A 13,953-nucleotide genomic window follows, 5' to 3' on the forward strand; every position below is an offset into this window, starting at 1 on the left:
TGACTCTGTATCAAATGTGAAAACATAAAGTCACTCACATCAATTTCAACAAACACACTGTTGAGTGAAATATGGGTCTTTATAAACGTACTGGAATTTTAAAAAATAAAGAACACATTGATGGTAATGTCTGCCTCTTAATGAATGTGTGTGAAACTGTAACAGGCACAAAAACCAAAGCCAAAGAATCAAAGACTTACATCTGTCAAACCTATGCCACAGAAGCCATTTCAAAATCAAGGCTATTCCTTAGATAGGTTTGAAAATGTATCTCACAATTTAAATGGGAAAACAAAGCAAAGCGCAAACACCAAGTAGAAGTTACACTGGAAGGAACATGCAGGTCAGCCAGATGTAGACGATAGAGGATCAAAATATGATATGAAGAAGAAAACTAAAAAGATACATGTAGTGATTCAATTTCTACCAAGTTTTCTAAATAAACATTGGAATTTAATCTAATTGTGACAGATAATGACATGGGCCAATTTTTCAGTTAATGTATGTGTGACAATGTGGAGAGTGGCCAGGTTAATTAACTGTAAGGAGCTAACTGTAAGGAGCTGCTTCAATTCAAAACCAGGGATAAACAGTGCAGAGTGCTGTAAAGAGAGTTATCCAAAATGGCGAGAGGTTCTACAGTATTAGGCAAGGTGGGAAAATGTGAGTGTGTAGTAACTGTGAGCCTGTCACATACAGTTAAGCCTCAAGGCTTCTGTAATATAAAGTATCAAATGACAAAATGGAAAGTGTCTCTATGACAAACACACAGTGTATCTAAATGTGGTGACAGGCACTGTGTAGAAATACCATGTCAAAGTCACAGAAAGAATTAGTATGGACCACAGCGAACCAGATTGGCCTTGCCGAAACCACTGGTTCTAGCAAAGTGTTTCTTGATCTGTTCACCTAGAGAAATAGAAGTAGTCTTCAAGCTTCATGAACTTTATGAACATTAAGGAGTAATACACATTTGTGTGGTTTATCCTATTACCACTAACTTTTTCCTTTTGCATTAATGACTCTTGCATGATTTTCACTGCCACAGGGGTCTTCAACATGTTTCTGTATGTTGCCTTCACCAGAGGGTGGGCTGTATGTTCCGGAAGTTCAGGACTTAATTTCAAGTTTTAGTCACTCTCACTGGATTCTTAAACCGACCTACTCTGATACAAAAGATTACATAATACTCCTTAAGAAACCCCCTTTATCTCATTCGACTCAAACAGGGAGTGAATGAACCAGGTATACTGAAATGTTAAAAATGACAAACTTAAAAATATGAAATATCCACAAAATAATGAGGCAGTCTCAATACAATGAGTATGAACATGTGTGCCTCATTTTATGCAACTCAAACATTATATGAAATAAATTTCTGTGATTTTAATATTTTAAACAGGCCGAGAAAGACTGTTATTTAAAGAAATTTCATAAGCAAAACTTTATGTAAAGAGTAAAACACATTCTGTTTTGTTCTACGAGTCATTTAGTATCTTTTGCTTAAAGGGAGGCACACTTGTATTAGACTGAAGGAAAAATCAGTTGCTAGGGCTCCACTTTTTACATTATGTATAATTTCCAATAGAGTAAGACAATGAAAAGTGAAGATGCCTAAACTGATCTGTGTTTAATTCAACACAGAGCTAAGTCAACCAACAGAAAATTTTGATCTTGCACTTGTACATTATAATTTAAATTAAATAGCACCACCGAAGCAGATTTAAGGTTGCAACTTAAACATCATTAAAGAGAGAATTTTGTTTTAGAAATTGATTAGGCATCCACGTAAGACAGACATTCAGCATTCTTAATTCTAAGTGATCTTTTTTTTTTTAGCAAAATCAAAAACTTTTCAGTACTGTAAAAAATACTGTGATTAATTCCGACTTTAAAATGCCAGCCTACATTATAATGTTCAATATGGAAGCTAAACAGTTAAATGATAATGATTTAAACATAAAACTACATTTATAAAAATAAACAAACAAAACTACCTTTATACATTAGTATTTCTAACATCTTGTATCTATTACCAAGTATAAGTCACAACTGTCAAAAACAGCTTCCAGCTGCCATGTTCATCAAATGTTTGAGTGTCCTACTTGAGGAATAAATGGAACAGTTGAGGGTAAATGGAACAGTTTTGTACTTTTCTTTTTCCCCAAGAAGTAGGAACTTTGACAAAAATAATGTTGTCACATCATTCCAGGAGAAAAAAACATAGACTTGCTAATAATTGAATAATAAAAACTCAAAGCCACTCAAACCTCTTGCACCATTCATATTCACATAAGTCTCTAGAATTTGATGGTCAGGGCTGTGAACAGTTTCTACACAGGATGCTCAGAGCTCGGCAGCAACAGCAGTACAACTCCTTGTCCAAGTAGAATTACTGATTGATATTTGGAGTTAATCCAGAAATAAGAGGAGAAAGCCAAGGAGCAACAGAAAGCTTGTTTTTGACAGAAAAGAATATGAAAGAGAAACACGAATCATGAACATAGGAAATAAAATTTTTACTTGCTAGTGTCAAAGTTAAGAATAAGAGTTGCATGACCAGAGATGAAATGCTATTATTCCCCTTACTTTTAACTATTCCCATTTATGTTGCTACCAATATACTCATTTTGCTCAAAACTGGGAAGAATAACGGCTAAACTTTAAGAGAATAAAGTAGAGCTCAAAGGATCTACTCACTTCGATTCATCGTAAGGCGTTTTACAGATACAGTAAAGCTTTGTGTCCTTCTTCGTTTCCTTGGAGGTAGTAGAAATCATTTTCTTCTTCTTGGACTTGGAGCTGGAGTCTCTTTCCTCTTCCCGCTTTCTCTTCTGGGAGGCCACCAGCAGCGTGGCCGTGGCCTGAGAGCCCGTGTTCTGTGGGGGAGGGGGTGGTGGCAGCAGTGGCAGTGGAGGAGGAGGAGGAGAAGGCGGAGGGGCTGGAGGGGCCGGAGGGGCTGCAGGGGGTGTGACAGCAGCTGCTGTGGCCTGCACCATTTCTTTTTCTTTCTTAATTTTCAGGTCTCTCTTGAGCTCTTCCTAGTGTCAATTAAAGACAACACAAGACTATCATTTGACTTATGTAAATGCACAACCTGGACAGAAGATATCACATGGCCTCCCATGTCAAAATAGCTCCATGTGAGGGAGCTGTTGTCATTCCAAACACCCATGTTCTTACTATAACCCAAACCCAATTAAAACAACTGGAAATGGAAGATAAACGTGATGCAACAACTAGAGAGCTGCTAGGCATTCTCAAAGGAGATCTGACAGAACAGCGCACATGTGTCTAACAAGAACGGCCCCTGCAACTTGCCCACCCTGTTCTGGTTATCTCAGCTGTGGCTCAGGGTGTGATCTGTGTCCTTGTCCATTCGCTGCTTTCTTCTTGCCACTGCCCTTCGTGTCCACAGAATGAGACCGAACATGAACTGAATGTTATACTCAAATTGGTCAGCGCAAAGCAGAATGCGAGACCACCTTGCCTTCTTTCCTACACAGTTATGTCTAGAATTTAAGGCTGCAAGGAGTGCATTATCTTACTACAGATTTTGCCATAAATTAAAATCTTTATTTTTTTTACATGACCAAGCTTTTAAGTATCACACATATTCTAATAATAAATCTAAATGACCCTGGCTTAATAAATCTATTTCCTCCATGTAGTCTAGATGATCCGGAGAGAAGATAAGCTCTGTGACTATTCAACAGCCCTCCTCTATTTAAAAAGAGAGTGTAGGCCCTGGCCGGTTGGCTCAGTGGTAGAGCGTCGGCCTGGCGTGCAAGGGGTCCCGGGTTCGATTCCCGGCCAGGGCACACAGGAGAAGCGCTCATCTGCTTCTCCACCCCTCCCCCTCTCCTTCCTCTCTGTCTCTCTCTTCCCCTCCCGCAGCGAGGCTCCACTGGAGCAAAGATGGCCCGGGCACTGGGGATGGCTCCTTGGCCTCTGCCCCAGGCGCTAGAGTGGCTCTGGTTGCAACAGAGCGACGCCCCGGAGGGGCAGAACATCGCCCCCTGGTGGGCAGAGCGTCGCCCCCTGGTGGGCGTGCCGGGTGGATCCCGGTTGGGTGCATGTGGGAGTCTGTCTGACTGTCTCTCCCCGTTTCCAGCTTCGGAAAAATACAAAAAAAAAAAAAAAAGAGAGAGAGAGTGTAAACTTTTTCCTAGGGAAGTAAATTTTGAGTTTTATTTTTGTAAATATGGGTTTATGACACAATGCTAGGACAGCAGGAAAATACTTTGATCCCACCTTCAAGAACATACCAATGAAAGTCAACTATAAAAAACTACATATGTAGAATATAAATGTCTATATGGAATGGAAACACAACACTATGAACAGGGCTAGAACTGTAGGCCTGCTGGGCCCCAGATCCAGAAAAAGGAAGTGGCAGCCCAACAACAGTGCCAGGAAGAAGGGAACTCAAGCTTCACGTGAGGTGAGGAGCAAGCAGGATCCCCATTCCATGTTAAGGTTTGGCTGGCTAAAATGGGCTTCCAGAAAAGAAAAGAAAAGAAAAGAGAAGAGAAGAGAAGAGAAGAGAAGAGAAGAGAAGAAGAGAAGAGAAGAGAAGAGAAAACAAAACTCCTCTAGGCTGACCAGGCGGTGGTGCAGTGGATAGAGCATCGGACTGGGATGTGGAGGACCCAGGTTTGAGACCCCAAGGTTGCCAGCTTGAGCGCGGGATCATCTGGTTTGAGCAAAGCTCACCAGCTTGGACACAATGTGGCTGGCTCGAGCAAGGGGTTACTCAGTCTGCTGAAGGCCAGTGATCAAGGCACATATGAGAAAGCAATCAATGAACAACTAATGTGTCGCAATGCGCAACGAAAAACTAATGATTGATTCTAATCATCTCTCTGTTCCTGTCTATCTGCCCCTGTCTATCCCTTTCTCTGACTCTCTCTGTCTCTGTAAAACAAACAAACAAACAAACAAACAAAAACTCCTCTAAGTTAAAATACCAAATGCAAAATCGAATAAAAACATGTAATGTGAAAAAAAGACTACCACCAAAATCAGTAAATGAATCTCTATATGAAATTAATTTTATAACCTAATTTTGATGCCTGGCCTGTGGTGCTGCAGTGAATAGAGCATCGACCAGGGACACTGAGGTTGGACTTGCCTGGTCAAGGCACATCCAACATGTAACAAGCAAGCAATGAACAACTAAAGTGAAGCAAATGAGTCCATACCTCTCACTCCCACCTCCTCCTCCCTCTGTAAAATCAATAAAGTCGTTTTAAAAATAAATAAAACAATTTTGATCAAAATTTTATAATACATATGCTTGAGATATTCAAAAGAAGCAAAGGAAGGTGTAAGTTCTATTGAAAAATGAGTAAATTATTTTATCAAAAAGACAAGCAGAGGGGGATGAAGGATGGATGAAAGGTGGAACACAGGATATTTTTAGGTCAGTGAAACTGTTCTTTACAATACTGTAATGACATGCTTCTGTATTCTGTATGTGATATGGATACATGACATTGTGCCTTGTCAAAAACAAAGAACTATATATGTAACTCACAACTGAAACTGCATGTGAACTAGAGCCTTCACAGTTCACAATGCGTTAATATGCGCACACCAACTGAAACAAGTGTGCCACACTAATTCAGGATGCTAATAACAGGAAAAACGGAGAACGTTAATTTCTGCATAATTTTCCTCTAAATTTAAAACTGCCTTAAAAATCAAGTCGATTTAAAAACAGACAAACAGAAATGATATAAGAACAGATAGATATAACCTGACCAGGTGGTGGTACAATGGGTAGAGAGTCGGTCTGGAATGCTGAGGACCCAGGTTCAAAACCCCAAGGTCACTGGCTTGAGTGTGGGCTCACCAGCTTGAACATAGGGTCACTGGCTTGAGCAAAGGGTCACTAGCTCAGCTGGAGTCCCCCAGTCAAGGCACATATGAGAAAGCAATCATAGAACAACTAAGGTGCTGCAACAAAGAATTGATGCTTCTCATCTTTATCCCTTCCTGATTGTCCGTTTGTCCCTCTCTTTCTCTTGCTTAAAAAGATTTTTTAAAAGTACAAAGAACCATGCTGCAGATGACTTTTCCAGTCTACCTGAATCATTACCAGCTAGAAGCAGAGGTCATTGGGACTTGGACGTGAGCTGCAAAGTATAGAATTGTGATAACAATTCCAGTGCCATGTGGACTTTTCCTGGATGTGGACTTTTCCTGGACTCCTGCTCCTTGTGACAGCTCCTAACGGACTGAACTGGGGTTGGGTTGCATTTGCAGGGATCTGGAATAGTGTTGGTGCCAATTTGGACTTGGTGAACATGTTAAGGACACTCCTCTTTTATGGATTGTTGTTGTATTGGCCAAGAGTTTGCTTAAAGGCTTTAATCCATAAAGCGTTGACCTGGAAATGCTGAGGTCACCAGTTCGAAACCCTGGGCTTGCCTGGTCAAGGCACCTATGGGAGTTGATGCTTCCAGCTCCTCCCCACTTCTCTCTGTCTCTCTCTCTTCTCTCTCTCTCTGTCTCTCTCTCTCTCTCTCTCGCCTTCTGTAAAAATGAAATAAATAAATAAATAAAAAATTAAAGGCTTTAATCACTGTAAAAAAAATAGAAGACTGGATAAAGAAGATGTGGCACATATACACTAGGGTATGCTACTCAGCCATAAGTAATGATGACATCAGATCATTTACAACAAAATGGTGGGATCTTGATAACATTATATGGAGTGAACTAAGTAAATCAGAAAAAAACAAGAACTGCATGATTCCATACATTGGTGGGACATAAAAACGAGACTCTTTAAGAGACATGAACAAGAGTGTGGTGGTTATGGGGGGGGGGGGGGGGGAAGGAGAGGGGGAAGGGGAGGGGGAGGGGCACAAAGAAAACTAGATAGAAGGTGATGGAGGACAATCTGACTTTGGGTGATGGATATGCAACATAATTGAATGACAAAATAACCTGGACATGTTTTCTTTGAATATATGTACCCTGATTTATTGATATCACCCCATTAAAATTAATAAAAATTTATAAAAAAAGTACAAAGAACCAATCACATATCTTGAAAATAAAAAATAAAATCATTATAATTAAAAATTATTTTTCAAATGTTAGTCCGTATACATTTCAATGTTGCCCTTCAAAGTAAATTATCCTAGCAATAAATTCAAGTTAAAGTTATGCTGAATATTTACATTTTTTCAAAGATTTTATTTATTGACTTGAGAGAGAGAGAGAGAGAAAGGGGGGAGGAAGGGTGCACAGGAAGCATCAACTCAACTCGTAGCAGTTGTTTTTCAGACATGCCTTGACCAGGCAAGCCCAGGGTTTTGAATCAGAGACCCCAGTATTCCAGGTCAATGCTTCATCCACTGTGCCACCATAGGCCAGGAGAATTTTTTTTTTTTTGGTGAAAAAGACAGAGAGAGACAAAGAGAAGGACAGACAGGGACAGACAGACAGGAACAGAGAGAGATGAGAAGCATCAATTCTTCGTTGTGGCACCTTAGTTGTTCATTGATTGCTTTATCATATGTGCCTTCACCAGGGGGCTACAGCAGACCAAGTGACCCCTTGCACAAACCAGATGACCCCGCGCTCAAGCTGGCGACCTCGGGGTCTTGAACCTGGGTCGCTGCATCCCAGTCCGATGCTGTATCCACTGCACCACTGCCTGGTCAGGTTTTTCCTTTTTTTTTTTTTTTTTTCTGAAGCTGGAAACAGGGAGTGACAGTCAGACAGACTCCCGCATGCGCCCGACCGGGATCCACCCGGCACGCCCACCATGGGGCAACGCTCTGCCCACCAGGGGGCGATGCTCTGCCCATCCTGGGCGTCGCCATGTTGCGACCAGAGCCACTCTAGCGCCTGGGGCAGAGGCCAAGGAGCCATCCCCAGCGCCCGGGCCATCTTTGCTCCAATGGAGCCTTGGCTGCGGGAGGGGAAGAGAGAGACAGAGAGGAAGGCGCGGGGGAGGGGTGGAGAAGCAAATGGGTGCTTCTCCTGTGTGCCCTGGCCAGGAATCGAACCCGGGTCCTCTGCACGCTAGGCCGACGCTCTACCGCTGAGCCAACCGGCCAGGGCTTTCCTCTTTTTTTAAAGATTTTATTTGCCCTGGCAGGATAGTTCAGTTGGTAGGGTATGGTCAGAAAGAACTGAGGTTACCAGTTTGATCCCCATTCAGGGCACATATAAGAAACAGATTGTTGTTCCTGTCTCTTTCTCTCTCCACCTTCCTCTCTCTCTAAAATTAATAAAATAAACATTAAAAAAAAGTTTAAAGAATAAAAATTTTTTTAAAAATTTATTGATTTTACAGGGGAAGGCAGAGAGAAGTATCAACTTATAGTCGCTTCACTTTTGTTGTTCATTGCTTGCTTGCTGCTTGTTGAATGTGCCTTGACTGGGCAAGCCCAGGGTTTCGAACTGGTGACCTCAGTCCTCCGGGTCCATGCTCTATTCATTCTGTTACCACAAGCCAGGAATCAGGTATTTTCCTAAAGTACAATTTTTCTTCTTCATTAGATAATATATTGTCAAAGAAAACACCATGACTGTACAATAGAATATTCACAACAGTAGTAACATTTTTTAAACAGCTCTACAGTGTATTGAATGCCAAAAAAAAGTTCAATATACATTGTCTCCAGTGTGACTGTTTTGTATAAAATGTGTTTACAAGAATATAAAATAATATAAACAAGGTATATTCTAAGATTATTTTTAAATGGTAATCTGTTGGCAGTATGGACTTACAGATAATTTTTACTTGTTGACTAAAGGTAACTGCTTTGAAAGACATTTGACTGAGTGTATGTGTATGAGTATAAATATTTCCCTACTTTGTGCAGAATATGGAGCAGGAACAGTTTCCAAAATACCCAAATGTTAAGTACTTGTTGGATGCATTGAATGGATACATCACATTATCAGTACTATTCTGTAATCTGCATTTTTTTATTCAAATATTTCTGAGAATATTTCATTAAAATATTTATGAGAATTTACTTAAAGAATTAAAAACAAAATTGCACCAATCCTACATTGGCAGTCCAAAATGTGAACACCTCAAAAGGTCTTTAGAACAGTGGATATCAACTGAGGGGAGTAATGCTAGCTCTGGAGAGGGTTTGAGAATGTACATGGAGGGGACAGGTCACTCTTTTGGTTGTCACAATGAAGGAAAAGCGAGTAGTGTTTGAAACCCAATGCTAAACATCCTACACAGTGTAAAAAAGTGGCTGCTTCTTTGTGGAGCTTGGGCTGATTCCAGATTTTGTTACTATTGGTATTCACTATGACCTTGCTCATACATCCTGCCTAGTTGTTTCTTAGATGGTTCTAAAAGTAAAATGATGGGTCAAAGAATATTCACAGGTTTGTTTGTTTTATAAAGGTGAGAGGAGGGGTGATAGTGAGGCAGACTCTTGCATGCGCCAAGACCAGGAGCCACTAGCAACCCTGTCTAGGGATGATGCGAGTACTGAGCTATTTTTAGTGCCTGAGGCTGACATGATCTGACCAAATGAGCTATCCTCTTAGCACCTGGTGCCACACTCAAAACAACTGAGCCGGGCCCTGGCTGGTTGGCTCAGCGGTAAAGCGTTGGCCTGGCGTGCAGGAGTCCCGGGTTTGATTCCCGGCCAGGGCACACAGGAGAAGCGCCCATCTGCTTCTCCACCCCTCCCCCTCTCCTTCCTCTCTGTCTCTCTCTTCCCCTCCCGCAGCCGAGGCTCCACTGGAGCAAGGATGGCCCAGGTGCTGAGGATGGCTCTGTGGCCTCTGCCTCAGGCGCTAGAATGGCTCTGGATGCAACAGAGCGATGCCCCAGAGGGGCAGAGCATCGCCCCCTGGTGGGCATGCCGGGTGGATCCTGGTCGGGCGCATGCGGGAGTCTGTCTGACTGCCTCCCCGTTTCCAGCTTCGGAAAAATGAACCCTCCCCCCCAAAAAAAAACAACTGAGCCACTGGCTGCGAGAAGGAAGAGGGAGAAAAGGGAGAGAGCGAAGGGGAAGAAGCAGATGGGTGCACCTCCTCTGTGCCCTGACTGGGAATCAAACCCGGGACATTCATACATTGGGCTAACACTCTATCCACTGAACCGCTGGCCAGGGCCTAGTATTCACATTTTATAGACTTTTCATACATATCAGTGAAATTTTCTATAGAAATACATGGAATTTTCTCAAAAAAAAAAAAAGTATTGTCATTTCTTTCATTATTAGGGTGAATATCTTTTTATTTACTGATATTTGATATTGTTAGATTTGAAAACTATGTTTCTTACACAGTCTACTACTAGTTTCTGTTTAAATATCAGCTTTATTGAGGAATAACTGAAAACATTATAGAATGTTTAAACTGTACATTAGTGATTTGATTTACATGTATATTGTGAAAGTATTCTCATCTAGTTAGTGTTATCTTTTTCTTATTGACCAAATTAAGTGCTCTTTAAATTTTAGGAGTACCAATTTTGTCATAAATGTTATATTTTTTTTCTTGTCTCTTACCTGTTTTACTATATTGTTGATGGTATTCCTTTTCTACAAATATTTTTCTCTTATCTCTTCAAATCTATCATTTTCCTTTGTGCATTTAAAATATGTAACTCTTAAGAGTGGTTTTTCCCATTCCAAGATTGCAAAAATGACATCATGTTTTTGTCTGTTATTTTTGTGATTTTTATTTTTTTTACTCTAAAATTTTGATCTATAAAATATATCTTAAAGTGGGAGGTAGCGTATTATATAATCCATTGCTTCAGTGAACTGTCTCTTGTTTACTACACTTTGACAACGGTTGTAGTCCTGACATTAACTGAGTACCTGACTTGAATTTTCTCATAAGTTTTAATAATTTTTCTGAGGATTTTGATATAATAACCATATCATACACAATAACAATTTAATCTTTTTGTTTTTGTTTTTCTTGGCTTAAATTATCTAGAATTTCCAGATATGCTAAATACCAATATTGATTTTGTTACTGTGATCTGGTTCCTTACATTAGTGGGAAGATCTCTAAAAACAGAGTGATGTTGATTTGGAGTCTGATCCTTCCTAAAATATACAAGGCACTTTAAGGGATGGTTTATATAGCCTATTTCGCTTATAAAAAACTGTTTAATATGTATGTATAGATGTTTTCTTTCATTTCTCAGTAACTTCCCCAAGTAAACAGAGGACAAGCAATGCCTGCCAGGTCATAAACCAAGGAAGAAACACCTTATTTAATGGGCACACATTATTTTTCATTTTGTCATTTCCACTACCTCAGTTTCTCTAACTTTCTCATGAAACTTGGCTTCTCACAACCTTTTTTCTTTTTTTGTCTTTATCCAAAGTTAGAAGCAGGGAGATAGTCAGACAGACTCCCGCATGCACCTGACTGGGATCTACCCGGCATGCCCATCAGGGGGCGATGCTCTGCCCATCTGGGGCATTGCTCCATTGCAGCTGGAGCCATTCCAGCACCTGAGGCAGAGGCCATGGAGCCATCCTCAGCACCCAGGCCAACTTTGGTCCAATGGAGCCTTGGCTGCAGGAAGAGAAGAAAGAGACAGAGAGGAAGGAGAGGGGAAAGGTGGAGAAGCAGATGGGCGCTTCTCCTGTGTGCCTTTACCAGGAATCAAACCCAGGACTTCCACATACCAGGCCACCGCTCTACCACTGAGCCAACTGGCCAGGGCCTCCTCACAACTTTTGACAAGACTATGCCATAGTGAAGAAAAGCTATTCCCAAGAGATTTCTCAAATGTTTTAGTATATAGACTAACTTCTTAGAGTGCCTAGTTTAGAGATTACAATAGTTTGAAATAAGACCTCTTGAGTCTCCTACAACTTCTTCTTTTTTTTTTTTTCTTTTACAGAGACAGAGAGTGAGTCAGAGAGAGGGCTAGACAGGGACAGACAGACAGGAACGGAGAGAGATGAAAAGCATCAATCATTAGTTTTTCATTGCGCGTTGCAACACCTTAGTTGTTCATTGATTGCTTTCTCATATGTGTCTTGACCGTAGGCCTTTAGCAGACCGAGGAACCCCTTGCTGGAGCCAGCAACCTTGGGTTCAAGCTGGTGGGCTTTTGCTCAAACCAGATGAGCCCGAGTTCAAACTGGCGACCTCGGGGTCTTGAACCTGGGTCCTCAGCATCCCAGTCTGACGCTCTATGCACTGCACCACTGCCTGGTCAGGCCAACTTTTTACTAAATACACAAAAATGTAAATTCTAGAAAGCAAGTTGAAATTTTATGCTTACCCAAAATTTCAAGGGAAAAAGAGAAAATTAGATGCTAAAAACTGGACACAAAGGAAAGGAAACACCTCTCACCTGCACCTCAATTTGTAGGTCTTTGTCCAAGAGTGCTCTTTTTTTCAGAATCTCAGCTTTGAGCTGTTCCTTGTGTTTGAAGAGCAGTGCGGAGAGCTTGGTAGCATTCTGCTTGCTTCGTTTCTGTTCCACACTCTCTTCGCGCTTTCGTTTTTTCGCTGCTTGTTTTTCTTCTTTATCTATCTTATCCAAAATATACTTCATCACCTGGTTACAGACAAGCATTCTAGAGAGAAATACACAACCCATGTGATGCTGGGCATTTCATTTTGAAAGGCGTAAGAATAGATTTTTGGATTTCTCTACAGATGACACACCAACTTTCAGTGACTTTTGGAAAGCCTCAAAGAGTGATTCAAAGCAGCTCTGGGGGGCTTCTCATTTTATCAACTTCAATAAAGATTTTAAAATATAAAATCAGAACCTGTGCGTCTGTATGCTAAAGAGACTGATATACAGTGAGACCCTGTTACTGGGTTATAGACATCTTTCCCTACCTTTGATTCTCTTCTCTTTCAGCTGGAGTCATGGTCTTTTTCTGTTTTAAATGTTCTATTACAGCATTATGCTTCATCACCACCTTCAGGACAAAACAAAACCCAAAAGTGCGTATTTTATAATGACTACAAGTTGGTACACAGGTAATAGAAATCTGAGCACAAGTATGTGTTTCCCAAAGAAATTAATTTTCTATCATAATGTAAATAAAATGAGAGTTATATGGTCTTGTTGCTTACCATGTGCCGGGCACTGTGCTACTAAGGTAAGCACTTGCCTTATTTATTCCTAACACTGAAAGGTAGAAATAATTTTATAGAGATCCTGTGACAGAACAATGAACATGGTGTAATTCTAGCCCACCATCATTCTCCAAAGGCCACATTTTTAATATTGCACTCTCTTTCCCCAACCCCACCTGACAAACAGGCTAAGGAGATGAAAGTAAAGACAGGTATTATAATACATAATTCTCAATTTACAGAGTATGCAGTACTAAGAGCTGGGTAATAATGTATTTGAACATATTGTATATGATATCAATTTTACAATTCTATTACCACGAGTCTTTAAAACCCTTCTGTTGTTTAAGAAGTGCTTCTAACAATACTGTATTACAATCATCAAAGTTGTTAACAGACTAGACATTAATTACTCCAACCACTAAAAAAAGAAAAAGATAATTATATGACATGGCAGAGGTGCTACTTATTGTTACAACAGCAATATTGTAACATGTAAATGGATCAAATCAACATGTTGTACCTTAAGCTTACACAATGTTACATGTAAAATATATTTCAATAAAAAATATAAGTGCTTCTACATACATGACCTCTCATTTAATCATTACAATGATCTTGGGTGGTGGGAAAGAGGGAGTTTTAGTGAGGGCACAGTTCAGGAGTTAGTAAGTTTCAGGGGCTGTGAATGGGAGATCCAAGAACTGAATGGTCCCAATGACATGGGAATACTTGAAATCCACACTCAAACTCCTGACTACTGTCAGGCAGTGAACGCTGTGGATACAAAGAAATTTTTTCCAGTAACACTACAGGATTTATACATGTGACTTCATTTTAAGTAGAACAATTCTTACTCATCTAAATTGACTCACTTCACTAAAA

General features: G+C 40.4%; 1 protein-coding gene across 13 annotated transcripts in view; it reads right to left on the reverse strand.

Moving 5' to 3' along the window:
* BPTF (bromodomain PHD finger transcription factor) overlaps positions 1-13,953 on the reverse strand; it is a 178,824-nt gene that overhangs the window by 18,584 nt on the left and 146,287 nt on the right. For all 13 annotated transcript variants that reach the window (XM_066386496.1, XM_066386495.1, XM_066386492.1 and 10 more), the window contains 3 exons: positions 12,826-12,908; positions 12,329-12,554; positions 2,701-3,041 (listed from right to left, as the gene is read on the reverse strand). In XM_066386496.1, coding sequence (XP_066242593.1) covers positions 2,701-3,041; positions 12,329-12,554; positions 12,826-12,908 — 650 coding nt within the window. The remainder of the gene's footprint in view (positions 1-2,700; positions 3,042-12,328; positions 12,555-12,825; positions 12,909-13,953) is intronic.

Source organism: Saccopteryx leptura, chromosome 5 (assembly GCF_036850995.1).
Source record: "Saccopteryx leptura isolate mSacLep1 chromosome 5, mSacLep1_pri_phased_curated, whole genome shotgun sequence".
NCBI classification, from domain to species: Eukaryota; Metazoa; Chordata; class Mammalia; order Chiroptera; family Emballonuridae; genus Saccopteryx; species Saccopteryx leptura.